Raw genomic sequence first — 14,086 nt, forward strand, 5'->3', positions numbered from 1 at the left:
TTCACCATGGCCTTTCCGCCTTAGTTAGTTAGTTAAGATATTCTTCTGTTTTATTTTTTGTTCCTCTCTCCCATAATCTGCCCCCCCCCCCCCCCCACTTACCCCTCTCCTGTAAAGTGACCTTGGGTTCTTTGAAAGGCGCTATAAAAATTTAAGTTATTATTTTTCTCCCCTCCCTCATATCTTCTGACCAAACAGGTTTTATTACGAACCGCTATTCTTTTTTTAACATCAGACGTCTTTTGCATATACTTAGGGCCCTTCTACAACAGGTGATCAAGCTTTTATATACATCCCCGATGGCTGCGGTGCGCACTCACAATAATCTTTCCACCTACTTTGAGCTCCAACGTGGCCCAAGACAGGGGTGTCCTTTATCTCCACCACTATTTGCGGTTGCCATGGAACCACTTGCTCTAGCTCTGAGGCAAAATGCCGATATCAAGGGAATCCAGCGTGATGGATCAGAGCATAAAGTTTTGCTTTATGCAGACAATATGTTACTGTTAATATCGCAACCCCTTTTGAGTCTCCCCAAATTAATGGTTTTACTCACGGAATTCGGCAAAATATCTGGCTACAAAGTTAACATTCAGAAAAGTGAGCTGATGCCTCTTGGTGCTGATCGGATGCCTTCAGCCTCATTTCCCTTTAAAATCAGCTCTTAGAAATTCAAGTACCTTGTAGTATGGGTTACACATAACTATAAAGATTTATATGGAGCCAACTATCAGCCCCTATTATCTAATCTGAAGCAGGATATCGAACGATGGCACCCCCTGCCTCTCTCTTTGGGCGGAAGAATTAATACAGTAAAGATGAACATGTTGCCTAAATTTCTGTACATATTCCAGTCTCTCCCGGTCTTTCTAACAAAATCATTTTTCTCCAAAGTAAATAACCAAATATGACCTTCATTTTTGGAACAAAAAAAAATTTCCTGTATTATTATTGGGCAGCCAACATAAGAGCTATGCTATACTGGGTGAGAAATTATGTCACGATCCCCGACTGGACAATGCTGGAGGAGGCGTCGGTTGGGTCCACCTATCTAGCAGCCTGACTGTGTTCTAAATTACCATTCACACAGCCTATTACACATGCCTCACTTCTAATCCGGTTATAATACACTCAATCAAAATATGGAATCAGTTAAGAAGGTCCTTCTCCCTTTAGGATCTGTCGCAAGCTGCGCCAATTGCAAAAAAACATGTGTTTATCCCATCTATGATAGATGAGGCCTTTGCTACCTGGTCTAGAAGGGGTGTGACATCACTGTCCAATCTATATATCGACGGCAACTTTGCCTCCTTTGAGCAGCTGGTGCAGAAATGAGACATTCACAGATCACACTTTTATAGGTACTTGCAGCTCCGGAATTTTGTAGCCTCGAACTTAGATTGCTTTCCATCATATATTTATGCCTAGTCACCTCTCTGTTATACTTATTTTTTAACTGTAAATCAGTCACAAAAAGGGCTATTAGTATAATCAATTAATTACTCAACACATACAATTCGACACCCTTAAACCTCCTTGAAAATAAATGGGAAACAGACTTCGATGAACAAATCTCAGATAAAACTTGGCACAAAGTAATATGGGGAATCTTCTCCTCTTCCATATGTCTCAGGCATGCCGTTATCCAATTCAAAATTGTACACCGCATGCATTGGTCCAAAGTCAGACTTTCTAAGATCAATGCCGACATAGACCCCATGTGTGATCGTTGCAGGCAGGCTCCAGCCACTCTCCTGCACATGTTCTGGGTGGCCCAAAACTTCACATGATATGGCAAACCATCTTTAACACCTTCCCTGGGCCTGAGCCTTGGGCGCCCATGACCCTGTCGCCGGTTCACCGGTTGTCCTCCCTTGGATCACTTTTGGTAGGTACTAACCACTGCATAGCGGGAAAACCCCACAAGACCTGCCATTTTAGGGATGCTCTGACCAAGTCGTCTGGCCATCACAATTTGTCAAAGTCGCTCAGATCCTTGTGCTTGCTAATTTTTCCTGCTTCCAACACATCAACTTCAAGAACTAACCGTTCACGTGCTGCCTAATTTATCCCACCCCTTGACAAGTGCCATTGGAATTAGATGACCAAGTTGTTTAATTTTTTTTTAATGTTGTGGCTGATCAGTGTATATTGTCCTCAAAATTTAGACTAGTTTTATGAAAATACTAATAAGCTCTTATCTAGACTATGTATGCGTCCTAGAAACCTGGTTCAATGAGGGCATAAATACAATAATTACATAAAAGACTGCTGAGCAGGCACTAGGAAATGGATTTTCAATAGATCCCAATACCATCTATTGGTTAACATCTCTCTTAATAATGAATTAATCAATGCGGTCGATCCTATTGAAATAAAACGTATGTCATACAAAAAAATATATGTCATAGAAAAACAAAATTGTTATGTCATTAAAATAAGATGCATATCATTCTGATCACAAATTATGTGAGTTGGATCCTTTTCAGTTTCTGATTCAAATACACTTTTGGTCATGATAGACTTAGGATCAGTTAAGGCCTAAACTATAAAGATGTGACCCAACTTTATTTTTTCCGACAACAAACAATTATTCAGCAATCAAAATGGTAGTGATATGTGCTAAGATATTACAATCACCCCCCATTCTTTACCCGATGGAGTGTTATATTGTTGGATTTAAGGTAGTGAAATTACAAAGTCATACATTACTTACAAGGAGACTATACAGACTACATTCCTAAAGCAGGTTGGTGTCTGACCTGGCTCGTGCTGCCTCCACTGCCAGGGCGAGCAGGTTGCCCTCTCTGGTCCTCGCACACTCCTCGATGGCAGCCAAGCACTTTTTGGCCAACACAGGATCGCGGCTTTCCTTCACCTGCAAGAGAAATAACTTCCTGACAAGGCTGTGGAATATTTTTTTGTGACTTGACAGTGTCATTCTAGGATCAGAGGATGAAGTGTTTTTTTCTTAGGCTCTATTTGAAGTGTTTTGGAAGAGAGTGGGGATTGGTTTGAGGGGGATTGATTGGAGCCAGCACTGGCAACCGGCAGGTGATGCAGCTGTTGCAGATTGAGGTAATAAGAGTCTTTAAAAGCTGCTGAATGTTTGATCTCACTCTCTCTCCTGTCAGCGAGCCTAGGCTCCCATTAAAGAGCTGTGTGACGTTGGTGACGTTTGTCTGAAAAGACAAATATTTATTTCTGTTGAATAAACGCCCAGCACAGACTGGTTTGTCAAAAAACTGGTAGGTCCCTTCTGGTCCATCTCTCTACCCACATAATGACATAATGGTAATTGAGTGCAAGATTATACATATATATATAAAGCATTTAGATGAATATTCTGAATTATACAATTGTAATAATTGCACTTTGCCAACAGTTCCTCCATGGGAAACAATATTAGTCTAAAATATTTAGAAAGGGCAAGAGACAGGACATTGACTTAGAGAGAATTATCCCTTCAATTATCTCTCATAGGTCTTAGTTCAATGGCATATTTGGCGAGTTCAAGTAAATACATGACTGCTTTCTATTCAGATTTTGTACAAAACACATACTATGTAACACTGCGCATTTAACATGAATCATCCTTAATAGACACACAAAAAAATAGTTTGCACAAACTATAAATTAAGCTTTTCTTTTGCTTTACCGGTGATATCTTCAGACATAGGCAGCCAGTTCACGGACTTTGAGAGATAATTGGAGTATGAGTAATGACTCATTCTTTGATTTACTTTTACCAATGTCATCCAGGTACACTCTACCTGCTAAGTCTGTTTTGGAAGCTAATGAGCTTATAATAAATTTATAATCAGTCACATCACAAATATTTCTAAACGGACAAGAAACGGAAATCAAAACCGCCCTCAGCAGTTATGGCATTTAATTTGACGACGTAAATAATCAGTTACCTGTGCTAGATGCCAAGTAACCTAACAGAGACCACAGCAGGATGGACATCAACATTGTTTCCTGTTTAGCTTTTAAACGTAACTGTAAATTATAAATTGACCCTATTGTTAGTGATGCACTGAAATAAAGTTGTTGGCCGAGCCTCGGGCTGAATTTCAGGAAACACTCAGCCGAATAACATTATTTTTTGATTTTTTTCATTTATTTGTCTAGTACCATAACTGTTTAGAGTAAAGACATATGAGGTTCTAATTAGAAATAACACCCTCTACACACACACTTCTCTGTAAAAATAAATAAATTAAATTAACTTGATTAAGCTGCATTACACTATTAGTAGCAGCTATTTAATTTCTGTGGTCCTGAAATAAATGCATGCAGCTGAGAGTGAAGATATTCATCATAAAGGTCTTCATCATGAAGGGCTTTATCGTAAAGTTCTTCTTTTGGATTCCCCAACAAGCTGATAAGTTAATGTCATGGGACTCAATAAGAATGTTCCAATCACAACCTCCATTTGGAGACTATTTTTGAGACTCAAAAGCCATTTTCAATAAAATCGCAAGTGAATCAGAACATAATACATAGTGCCGTGCCACTAGCAGCCAAGCTTTCAATTCTCTCTAGTAAGCATATCCAAGAGTATTAGAGTAGTTTGTTGAGGAATGATTGTAGTCTTTCAATGTCTGTTTTGAGAATATTTATGCTTTTCTTATGCATTTTGCGTGTTTTTTTTTTTGTCTTTTTTTTTAAATCATCATTTTATTGTCCTCCATTGATGTGAAGCACTTTGAAAATTATCACCTGGCTTGGGGGAAACTCATCAACACTATAAATAGCAGGCGCACACACATCTCTGAACCAGTGGGAGCCTGCTGCATACTCAATGGCGCGCACACACACACACACACACACACACACACACACACACACACACACACACACACACACACACACACACACACACACACACACACACACACACACACACACACACACACACATACACACACACACACACACACACACACACACACACACACACACTGTTGACTGTGAGGTCGCTCACCTTCACAAGTTTCTCAATCTGTCTCTGGCGAACGAGGGTGTTGTCGATGGCCAGCACCTCCACGGTCTCTTCCTTCTCGAGGCGGTACTTGTTGACACCTACAATGACCTCAGAACCTGGACAACATGGAAGGAAAGTGATGATGGAAGAGCCAAGACCGTTTCACGAATAAGATGTTCACACACGTACACACACTTCTACAGCCTTTAGTTTTAAGTGCTTTTGCTGGGTCTTTTCAATGGTTGTCAAATTGAAACTCGCAAATGCAATTAACTGAAAAAGGTTAACACTGTATTTCCTTATTTTGCCTTTGACAGCTCCGTGGCAATCAAAGAGATATTGCAAAGAGCTGTCCTGCCGAGGCCAAACCATATGGTATGTACCGGTCTATTTACACCCTTCGTGTGAAACAATACCCCCTGCTCACACATTATATGGATCAAAGGCTTCCGTGCATTCTGGAGCCGGCAGATCAACGGACACCCAGCCTTAAAGGTATTAAATAAAGAGAATAAATGCATCACTGCAAAAAAAAATAAAAAAACTTTACACAGGCCAAACAACTTCATGAACAGTCGTACCTCATAAGAATTTGACCAACCATACAAATCCAGGTGAAATGCAAACTCTGGTTAATTTAATTTCCATTGAATTCAATCGGTGTAAACTGTGCATTGGCTAGAAAGATAAGGCTCGGTTGGAGTCTCTCTTCTCGAAAGAATGAAAGTATGGATTTTTTTTTTTTTCTTGATCATTTGAGGAGATTGGGTTATTTTGGGTGCTGTTTTTTGTGAATGATCATCCATATCGATAGTTTACTGACCGCAACTAGCTACGCTACTTTATCAAATTCACCACGGCTGCCTTGCACTTGCATGCCCCCGGTTTTTGCATCCTTTCCGAAAAAAGGCCGACGCCATCATCATCGATCGAAATAGCACTTAGAACCTTGAATGGTTGTTTTTTACCAGCCAACAACGTATCAAATATGTCATTTTATGGGTACCCCGTAAAATAAGGACTCCTAATATTTAATAATGTATAAGGTATGAGTGTAGGTGCTGATCACCTGTCTAACAATAACGACAACAAATTGAGCTAATGGGTTAATGGCTTGATTTCAGTTAAAAAAAACAAAAAACACTGTGGTAGCAGTAAGGCAAGAAATGAAAACAATGAATACAAAAGGAACAGAAAATAAACTTGCTCAGCCCGATGAATCCCACTTCATGCGTTTTCATACATAGATTGGTGCACAAGGTAAAAACCACATGAGTCAATGTATCAGCAAGACACCTCGTGGAATATTTGTTGCTGTTGGGCATATATTGGATGGGTGGGATGAAATGAGTTTTTTTTGGGTTTTTTTTTTACCTGAGTCGATGCGGGCCTGTCTACGAGCAGCACATTCCTCAATGCGTAGCTTAGGGATTCCCTCTGCTACAGCTTTGGCCATGCCACCCATTTCCTCAATTTCCGTGATGAACTACGCAGAAGAGCAGGAATAGGATTTTATAGTAAACATTTTGCCTTTTTGGCACTTGGTTTGTTTCTACACTGTATACTGCGATAATGTAATTCCTGTAATTTATCAAGTACAGGATTTTGTAACCACTTCATCTAAAGCATTGAAAATTCTAACCTGTCAGACATGGATAATGGACCTACAGCTCATTTTGCTTGATCCAAATTGACTGTCTTCCATAATGTGCAATTGCAAATTATCTCAATTCATTATTATACTATTCACACATTAGTTAAGCTGCGACACATTTATTTTACCAACTCAGCTGCCACAGGCATTTTTGTCAATTTTGTTGACCTCAACTCCATCTCCAGAACGAAAGAGCTGCTGTCAAGCGGCATTTTTAAAATCTAATCCTAATTGCTCTGGGGGAATGGCCAAGATTGAGGATAAATTGCAAGCATTTATAATAGTTGGGCAATTCACCATTTGGAAAAAGTCCATAGCAACAGTTTGCTAAGCACAGATTGGTGTACCGCCATGTCAATCACTGTTTTGCAATGGTAAATTGGCTCAATAGTTTTAATAGTAACCAATCCGTTGGCAAAAAAAAATAATTAATTATCAGACCCCATCGTGTCACTTTAGCCTGACCTTAAGCGCCGTGTTATAAACATCCCCCGTCAGGGACTCCATCATGTGCGAGCCGCCCCATGGGTCAGCAACTTTCGGGATGCCAGACTCCTCCTGGATGATGATCTGGGTGTTCCTGGCGATGCGGGCGCTCTTCACGGTGGGCAGGCCCAGCGCCTCGTCAAAGGAGTTGGTGTGGAGGGACTGAGTCCCACCGAACACCGCCGCCATGGCCTCGATGACCGTGCGCACCACGTTGTTGTATGGATCCTTGAAATAGTGATTAGTACAACAATAATTAAATAGCTAAGAATAGTCAAAGACACCACATTACATACAAAATTAATTTGCATTCAGTTAATTTATCCATATATACATCAATTTTAATAAAAATATATTATTTCTTTTACACCTGTTTTCAAATGTCTCGTTTTTGATCTCTTGAAATTACTAGAAATTACTAAAATCACATCATATATATATATATATATCTCCACAATTAATTGATCGTGGCTGGGGACAATTTTTTTCAATTTGTCCGATATCTGTGCCGTCTCAGCATCCGATTCACAAAAGAAATTGCGCTAAGGATATGCCACCACAAACACGGCCATAAAGATTTGCAGCTGAGTGCAATTTGCCCTTGTTTTTCATTATCCATGTGTGGCAAAGTAAATAATCTGTGCATCCCTGAACCAGCGGGAGCCCACTGCAAGCTCCATGGAGCACACACGCACTCACACACACCTTTTTTTGTTTCATTCAATTAAGAAAAAGTAAATACATCTGAAATAATAAAAACACACTGTTTTTATTTGTTTCATTTGGCAAAACTGGAAACAGGCATGCACAGCGGAGCTGAGATGCGTATTGGAGTCTCCATTTATGCCGCTGCTCTAAACTTGCCTGATTTACGAATTATCAGTCTTAAATAAATATAAATGTTCAATAATTGTCGCACAGTAGTTATTTTTGATTCAAAGTGTTTAATGAAAATGTCAAATTGTAAAGAAACCCTTGGGGTGCTGCGGGGGGGGGGGGATAGGCTTTTTTTTTGTTGTGAGAAACCTGCAGGTGTAATGTATTGTAATGTATACACCGATCGGCCACAACATTAAAACCACTAACAGGTAATAACATTGATCATCTCGTTCCACCTGTCAAGGGGTGGGATATATTAGGCAGCAAGTGAACAGTCAGTTCTTGAAGTTGATGTGTTGGAAGCAGGAAAAATGGGACAGGTGTAAGGATCTGAGCCACTTTGACAAGGGCCAAATTGTGATGGCGAGACGACTGGGTCAGAGCATCTCCAAAACGACAGGTCTGCGGGGTGTTCCCAGTATGCAGTGGTTAGTACCTACTAGGGTTGTGCGATCGTGCAAAATTCCAATTGAAGATTCTATGGGGGGGGGGCAAATGCGGGGGCAAATGCAGTATCCCTGTTCCAGAAGTGCAAGATTTATTATTTGCAAGTAAAATATTTACACAAAAACATCAAATTTTTATTAAATTAAGTCCCATAGCAACGGGCAGGGAGATGTGTGGGACAGTGAGGACGCACAGATCAGGGAGATGTGTGGAACAGTGGGGACGCACAGGTTTTTTTGGAACGGGAGAGTCCCTTAACTCTGTTGTGTTAAAAAAAAGGTTTCATACATGTAGGGAAAACAAACTAAAATAAATGCATCTAACATAAAAACACACGAAAACCAGCATGGACTGTGTCTAGAGAAGAAACAGTCAAAAAAATAAATCTAAATCTTTTTCTGTGATTATATTATATATTGCTATATTATAATCACAAGATTTGCATATAGAGCGGGGAAGTGAGATCCGATCACAAGTGGTTACTAGAAAGCTCTGAGCGGAGAGGGCGAGAGCCTCCTTCCCCTCTCTCCCTCTCCCCCTCTCCGCTCCAGTTTCAGGACACGGTAAACTGCACTTACAACGTTTCAATGCTTGGATTTTTCCCGGCAAATTTAAAAAAATAATAATAATAGACTTCATCGTAAATCGGCCCAAGCCTAGTACCTACCAAAAGTGATCCAAGGATGGACAACCGGTGAACCGGCGACAGGGTGATGGACGCCCATGGGCTCATTGGTGCGTGCGGGGAGCAAAGTCTAGTCCGTCTGGTCCGATACCACAGAAGAGCTACTGTATCACAAACTGCGGAAAAAGTTAATGCTGCTATGATAGAAAGGTGTCATAACACACAGTGCATCACAGCAAGCTGTGTATGAGTCTGCGTAGCCGCAGACCGATCAGAGTGCCCATGCTGACCCCTGTTCACCACCCAAAGCGCCTACAATGGGCACGTGAGCATCCGAACTGGACCATGGAGCAATGGAAGAAGGTGGCCTGCTCTGATGAATCACGTTTTCTTCTACATCATGTGGATGGTCGGGGTTAGGGTTCAATCGGACGTAGCATCTGTGGGATGTGCTGGAACAACAAGCCAGATCCATGGGGGCCCCACCTCAAAACTTCCAGGACTTAAAGTATCTGCTGCTAAAGTCTTGGTGCCAGATACCACAGGACACCTTCAGAGGTCTTGTGGAGTCCCTGCCTCCAGGGTTCAGAGCTGTTATGGAAGCACGAGGGGGAGCTACACAATATTAGTGGTTATTAGTGGCGGTCTTAATGTAGTGGCTGATCAGTGTATATAGACTTAAAAAGACTAAATTCATGTGAAGAACATCCTATTTTGATTTAAAAAAAAATGTACATTTGAGTTTATTTAGTTTTTTATATATATAAATATATATATATAGCTGCATGTCATAAAAGATTTTACATGGATAATCAAAAGTGGATTAATCCTTTATACGTCTGACAAGGAGTGCCCAAGTTCTTGGGTTAAAGCAGTTTTTCTAGTAAAGCAATTACTATTTTGTTGACACAACAACTATTTCACATTATGGCGTAATCAGTGCTCTACCAATCACAGACCTCCGTTAAACAAGATATCTGGACGGTCTCAAACAGGCACAGCAGCTCGACTTCAGTTATGTTTTATAAATGGCCAGCTTATTTTAATCACAATTCACCTGTTCTGTGAGTGACCAGCCTGAGGTCTGACAGTGTGTGCGTAGGAGAAGGGACTTTGCATTCTTGGGCTGGAAGTTCTCTTGGATCAGCGTGGACCATAGCCGTCTGGCTGCCCTCAGCTTGGCGATCTCCATGTAGAAGTTCATCCCGATACCCCAGAAAAACGATAATCTGAAATTTTGGGCACACACAGAAAAATTGACAGATAATATCAAAGGATCCAACACTTGAACTGTATATATAGGTCGCATACCGTTTCAACCTTTCGATCTAAGATTGAATGCAGTCGAGAGAAATAAGGCGAATCAATTACTGCTAATTTATTAACTCTTTTTAACACACACAACACACCGCCCTACACTAAATCAAAACAATCCACTCCACCAGTGGTTCTCAACATCTCTTGAAGGGTGTGAGAAGTTTCAGGGGGTCCCGAGCAAAATTATTAACAGTTAAAATTCACCATTATTTTATTTATAAGATGTGAGCACCATTACAAAATGTTCAATAATGACTATTTTGATCATAATTTTGCTCTTATCTCTGTACAGACAGGTATGAAGTCTAGAGACAAAACCTTATAAAATGTTACCAATAAAAAAAAAATTTATCGCATCAAATGTGGTCCATGGCCTAATGCATATGAAAAAGATTGAGAATCCCTGCATTGCACTATAGATTAGACTGACTAAATTACCTTTACTTCACCATATATTTAGTTTATTTCAATCACAATTTAGCTCCACTACCTAAAGACCGCAACAAGACATCTAAAGAACCCAAAGGAATGATAGTTTAGTAAAAACACTAAATGGAATGTTTTATCATTTAGAATGTATTCTAGTATTTGTAGTATTTGTAATGGTTGTGCAGAGGACCAAGAACATCAGTCCATATTGTGCAGTAAATTATTGCTTATGGTTTGGTACCTTTAATTCTGTGGTGCTTGAGTGACACCTCTATTGAGAAACGTTAAAGGCCAGTGAAGTGAATAGGTGCTGGACAAAGCCTCTGTGTGTTCCATGTGATTACAACACAGCATCATTGTCTAAGTAATTGAAGAGTAGCACAAGGGTAGTTGAGTGAAAAGTATTACAGGACGCCTGGCAAGGGAACAAAGGAGGGATAACGCGAGAGCATTGAGGGGTTTGGAAGTGGATTGGCTCTTGGCTGAAAGAGCAAAGCCGGATAGGGGCAACTCAATCTTCTCTGGAATCACCTCAGATAAAATAACATCAATCAGCTGTAACTGTAAAAATGTCAAACCCTTTCTATTTCCTTGGCACTCCGGACACCCTACAGAATACTTTTCCCAGCGGCTCCATCTGATTCAAGATTCAATAATGTAATGTAAGTTAGTGTTTAGAATAATATAAATTAAATTAAATTAAATTAAATTAAAATAAAATAAGACTCAAAAAGATAATACAGAGTGGGGGTACAAAATAGAAGTGAAGGGAATAGAGTTATATATATGGGATAGGCTATTTGTATATACAGATATGTGCAGAAAGGTGCATGGGAATAAAGTGTGTATCTGTATGAAGGAATTAGAAATAAAATGTGTTTTTCATCCACAGTCCCACTGGAAGCCAATGCGATTCAAGCCACTAGATATGAAGGCAACACAAGCTGGTGAGTGAAAGAGACCGGGTCACAACAGTATCTCGAGAGTCCATGACACCGGTTTAGCTGATCATCGCGTCACATTGGAGACGTTTTGTGTTAAAGGTGTCTGGAAGGGCTCTCAGGTTACTGACAGTTGACATTAGTCTCATTTCTATTGCCGTTTAGATACATTATTGGTCTGTAAGGTAAGCTTCAAGTCAAATAAATGTTTCTACAATTTGTTTTTATTTAGAACCTGATATATATGTAGGGTATATGAGCTTATGTTACACATATAACCATATGTTCACTTTATTTAAACATAAATTCAAAATGTGAAATGAAAATAAAATTTCACTATTACATTTTCATTTCCCACTTTTTAACTTAGATATGATGGGGAAACTGAATAATTAAAAATTGAAATTGAAAATGACCTGTCAATTTTATGACAATAATTGACTCTCTACAGGCCTCAGTACTCATGGACAAGTCGGCACTTTAGCTGGTAGGTTTAGGAAATTCAGCTTTAGTTGCAGCAGCTAAAGTACAGGCGAGAGCAGATCGATCATATTAACAGCAACAATCAGTGTTATAGGGTCAGCAACGCGTCAGCATTTTTTCGACGTCAACACAGAGAAGAATACGACTGCTGAGAGAAGAGGCCAACGAGGGATATACTATATAGAGGTTTTTCTCCTTTGAATTCCTTTTATGACTGGAAAATAAACCATGGGTGCAAAAATCCCAAGTCACACCCTGTTTACACTACAGGAAAATCTGACCTGACAGCCTGTCACACACTTTGTGTGTAGTGTTCTTGTGTATATTTATTTTTGTGTTGTATTGCGGCTGTGAAGCAACTTTGCCGAAGCCTCGTACCTGGGAGCGAACTCATCGATGGACAGGCCGGCTTTGAGTCCCGTGCGGCAGTACTCCAGGCCGTTGGCGATGGTGTAGGCCACCTCCAAGATGGCATCGGCTCCAGCCTCCTGCAGGTGGTATCCACTGATGGAGATGGAGTTGAATTTGGGCATGTGCTATGAAAAAGATTGGTTCGTAAATAAGTCATTTACACTTCACAGACTGTGTTTGTTAAAGGAAAACTCTGGTATTTTTTAAATGTATGTTTTTGTTTTTTTGATGACCCTAACCCCTAACCGTGGATCGAGAACTTACCTTAAAGGAAAACTCTATTATATTTTTTAACCTAAGCCTTATTTTTTGATGATTAGGAGTCAAGAAGTAGGCTTCCAATGCTTGACAAGCAAACACCATGATGGGCTTAACGTTAACTGGTTAGGATGATTATTGATATGAAAGGAAAACTCTGTCACTGTGCTAAAAGGCTGAGAATCCAGAGGTTTCCATATGGGATATTTACCGGATTCTGTTGAGAATGGTTAGGGGTGCTTAAGTTAAAACCAACGATGCCTTGGAATAGCGTGGAACTCACCTGGGACATAATATGCAAAGAGGGTTAAGGGGTTAGGGGTGGTCCCTGTAAGTCCCTGCAAAGTGAATTCAGTGATTTGTTTCTAAACACATTATTCATATTACAAAGCAATTGCTCAAAACATGTGGAAAAGACTGTGAATGACGTACTACTGAATTGTGGAGTTAGACAGTTAAACTGTTTTTGCGATTTTTTTGGGCTGGGCTAAATCATGACCCCACCTTTTTGATTTTTTGGGCTGGGCTAAATCATGACCCCCCCCTTTACAGGTACTTTAAGTTAAAAACCATCGCCGCCTTGGAATCGCGTGGGACTCACCTGGGACGTACACAAAAAGAGGGTTAGGGGTGCTAAAAGGGGACCTATTATGCTTTTCGTGTTTTTCTGTCATATATGTTACAATGTGGCATGTTCATATTAGACGTGGCCAGAGTGTCAAATAATGAGGTAAAGTAATGACAAAGTAATCGCTGTGAACAAAACACTCAGGCTTCCGACCACTGTGAACGCCCCGTTTGCAAAGGTTTTTTCTTCTCTTTATATGGTCATCTGCTCCATCCCATCAGCTGGGTGTTTCTCCAAACAAAACCAATAAAAATACTGTGTATTTATTTTATTTTCTGACGTTTAAATGAAACAAAAAATCCCTGCGTCCGAGAGTCCCGATGTGTTGCGGTGCGGTGTCTCCCACAAGCTTGGAGAACGGCAACAGAAGTCAGAACTAACTTTTAAATGAGGCTTTGTAGATCTTATATGAGTGAAGACTCAGAAAACGGATTGCTTATTTCTCGCCTCAAATTTGTTCAGAAATAGATTTTGGTGGACTGATGAGGTAAAATCAGTTAACGTTACGGAGTAAATACAACTTAACCTGGAAGCAATG

The 14,086-nt window shown here is 40.1% G+C and overlaps 1 protein-coding gene across 2 annotated transcripts in view; it reads right to left on the minus strand.

The window, feature by feature from the left end:
• The window catches only part of mmut (methylmalonyl CoA mutase), a 30,613-nt gene that overhangs the window by 12,808 nt on the left and 3,719 nt on the right, over window positions 1–14,086 (minus strand). For both annotated transcript variants that reach the window (XM_079996831.1, XM_079996832.1), the window contains exons 4-9: window positions 12,630–12,787; window positions 10,139–10,310; window positions 7,110–7,358; window positions 6,365–6,476; window positions 4,991–5,106; window positions 2,763–2,878 (exon numbers count right to left, since the gene is read on the minus strand). In XM_079996831.1, the coding sequence (XP_079852957.1) occupies window positions 2,763–2,878; window positions 4,991–5,106; window positions 6,365–6,476; window positions 7,110–7,358; window positions 10,139–10,310; window positions 12,630–12,787 (923 nt within the window). The remainder of the gene's footprint in view (window positions 1–2,762; window positions 2,879–4,990; window positions 5,107–6,364; window positions 6,477–7,109; window positions 7,359–10,138; window positions 10,311–12,629; window positions 12,788–14,086) is intronic.

Source organism: Zeus faber, assembly GCF_960531495.2.
Source record: "Zeus faber genome assembly, chromosome: 2".
In the NCBI taxonomy this organism is placed as follows: Eukaryota; Metazoa; Chordata; class Actinopteri; order Zeiformes; family Zeidae; genus Zeus; species Zeus faber.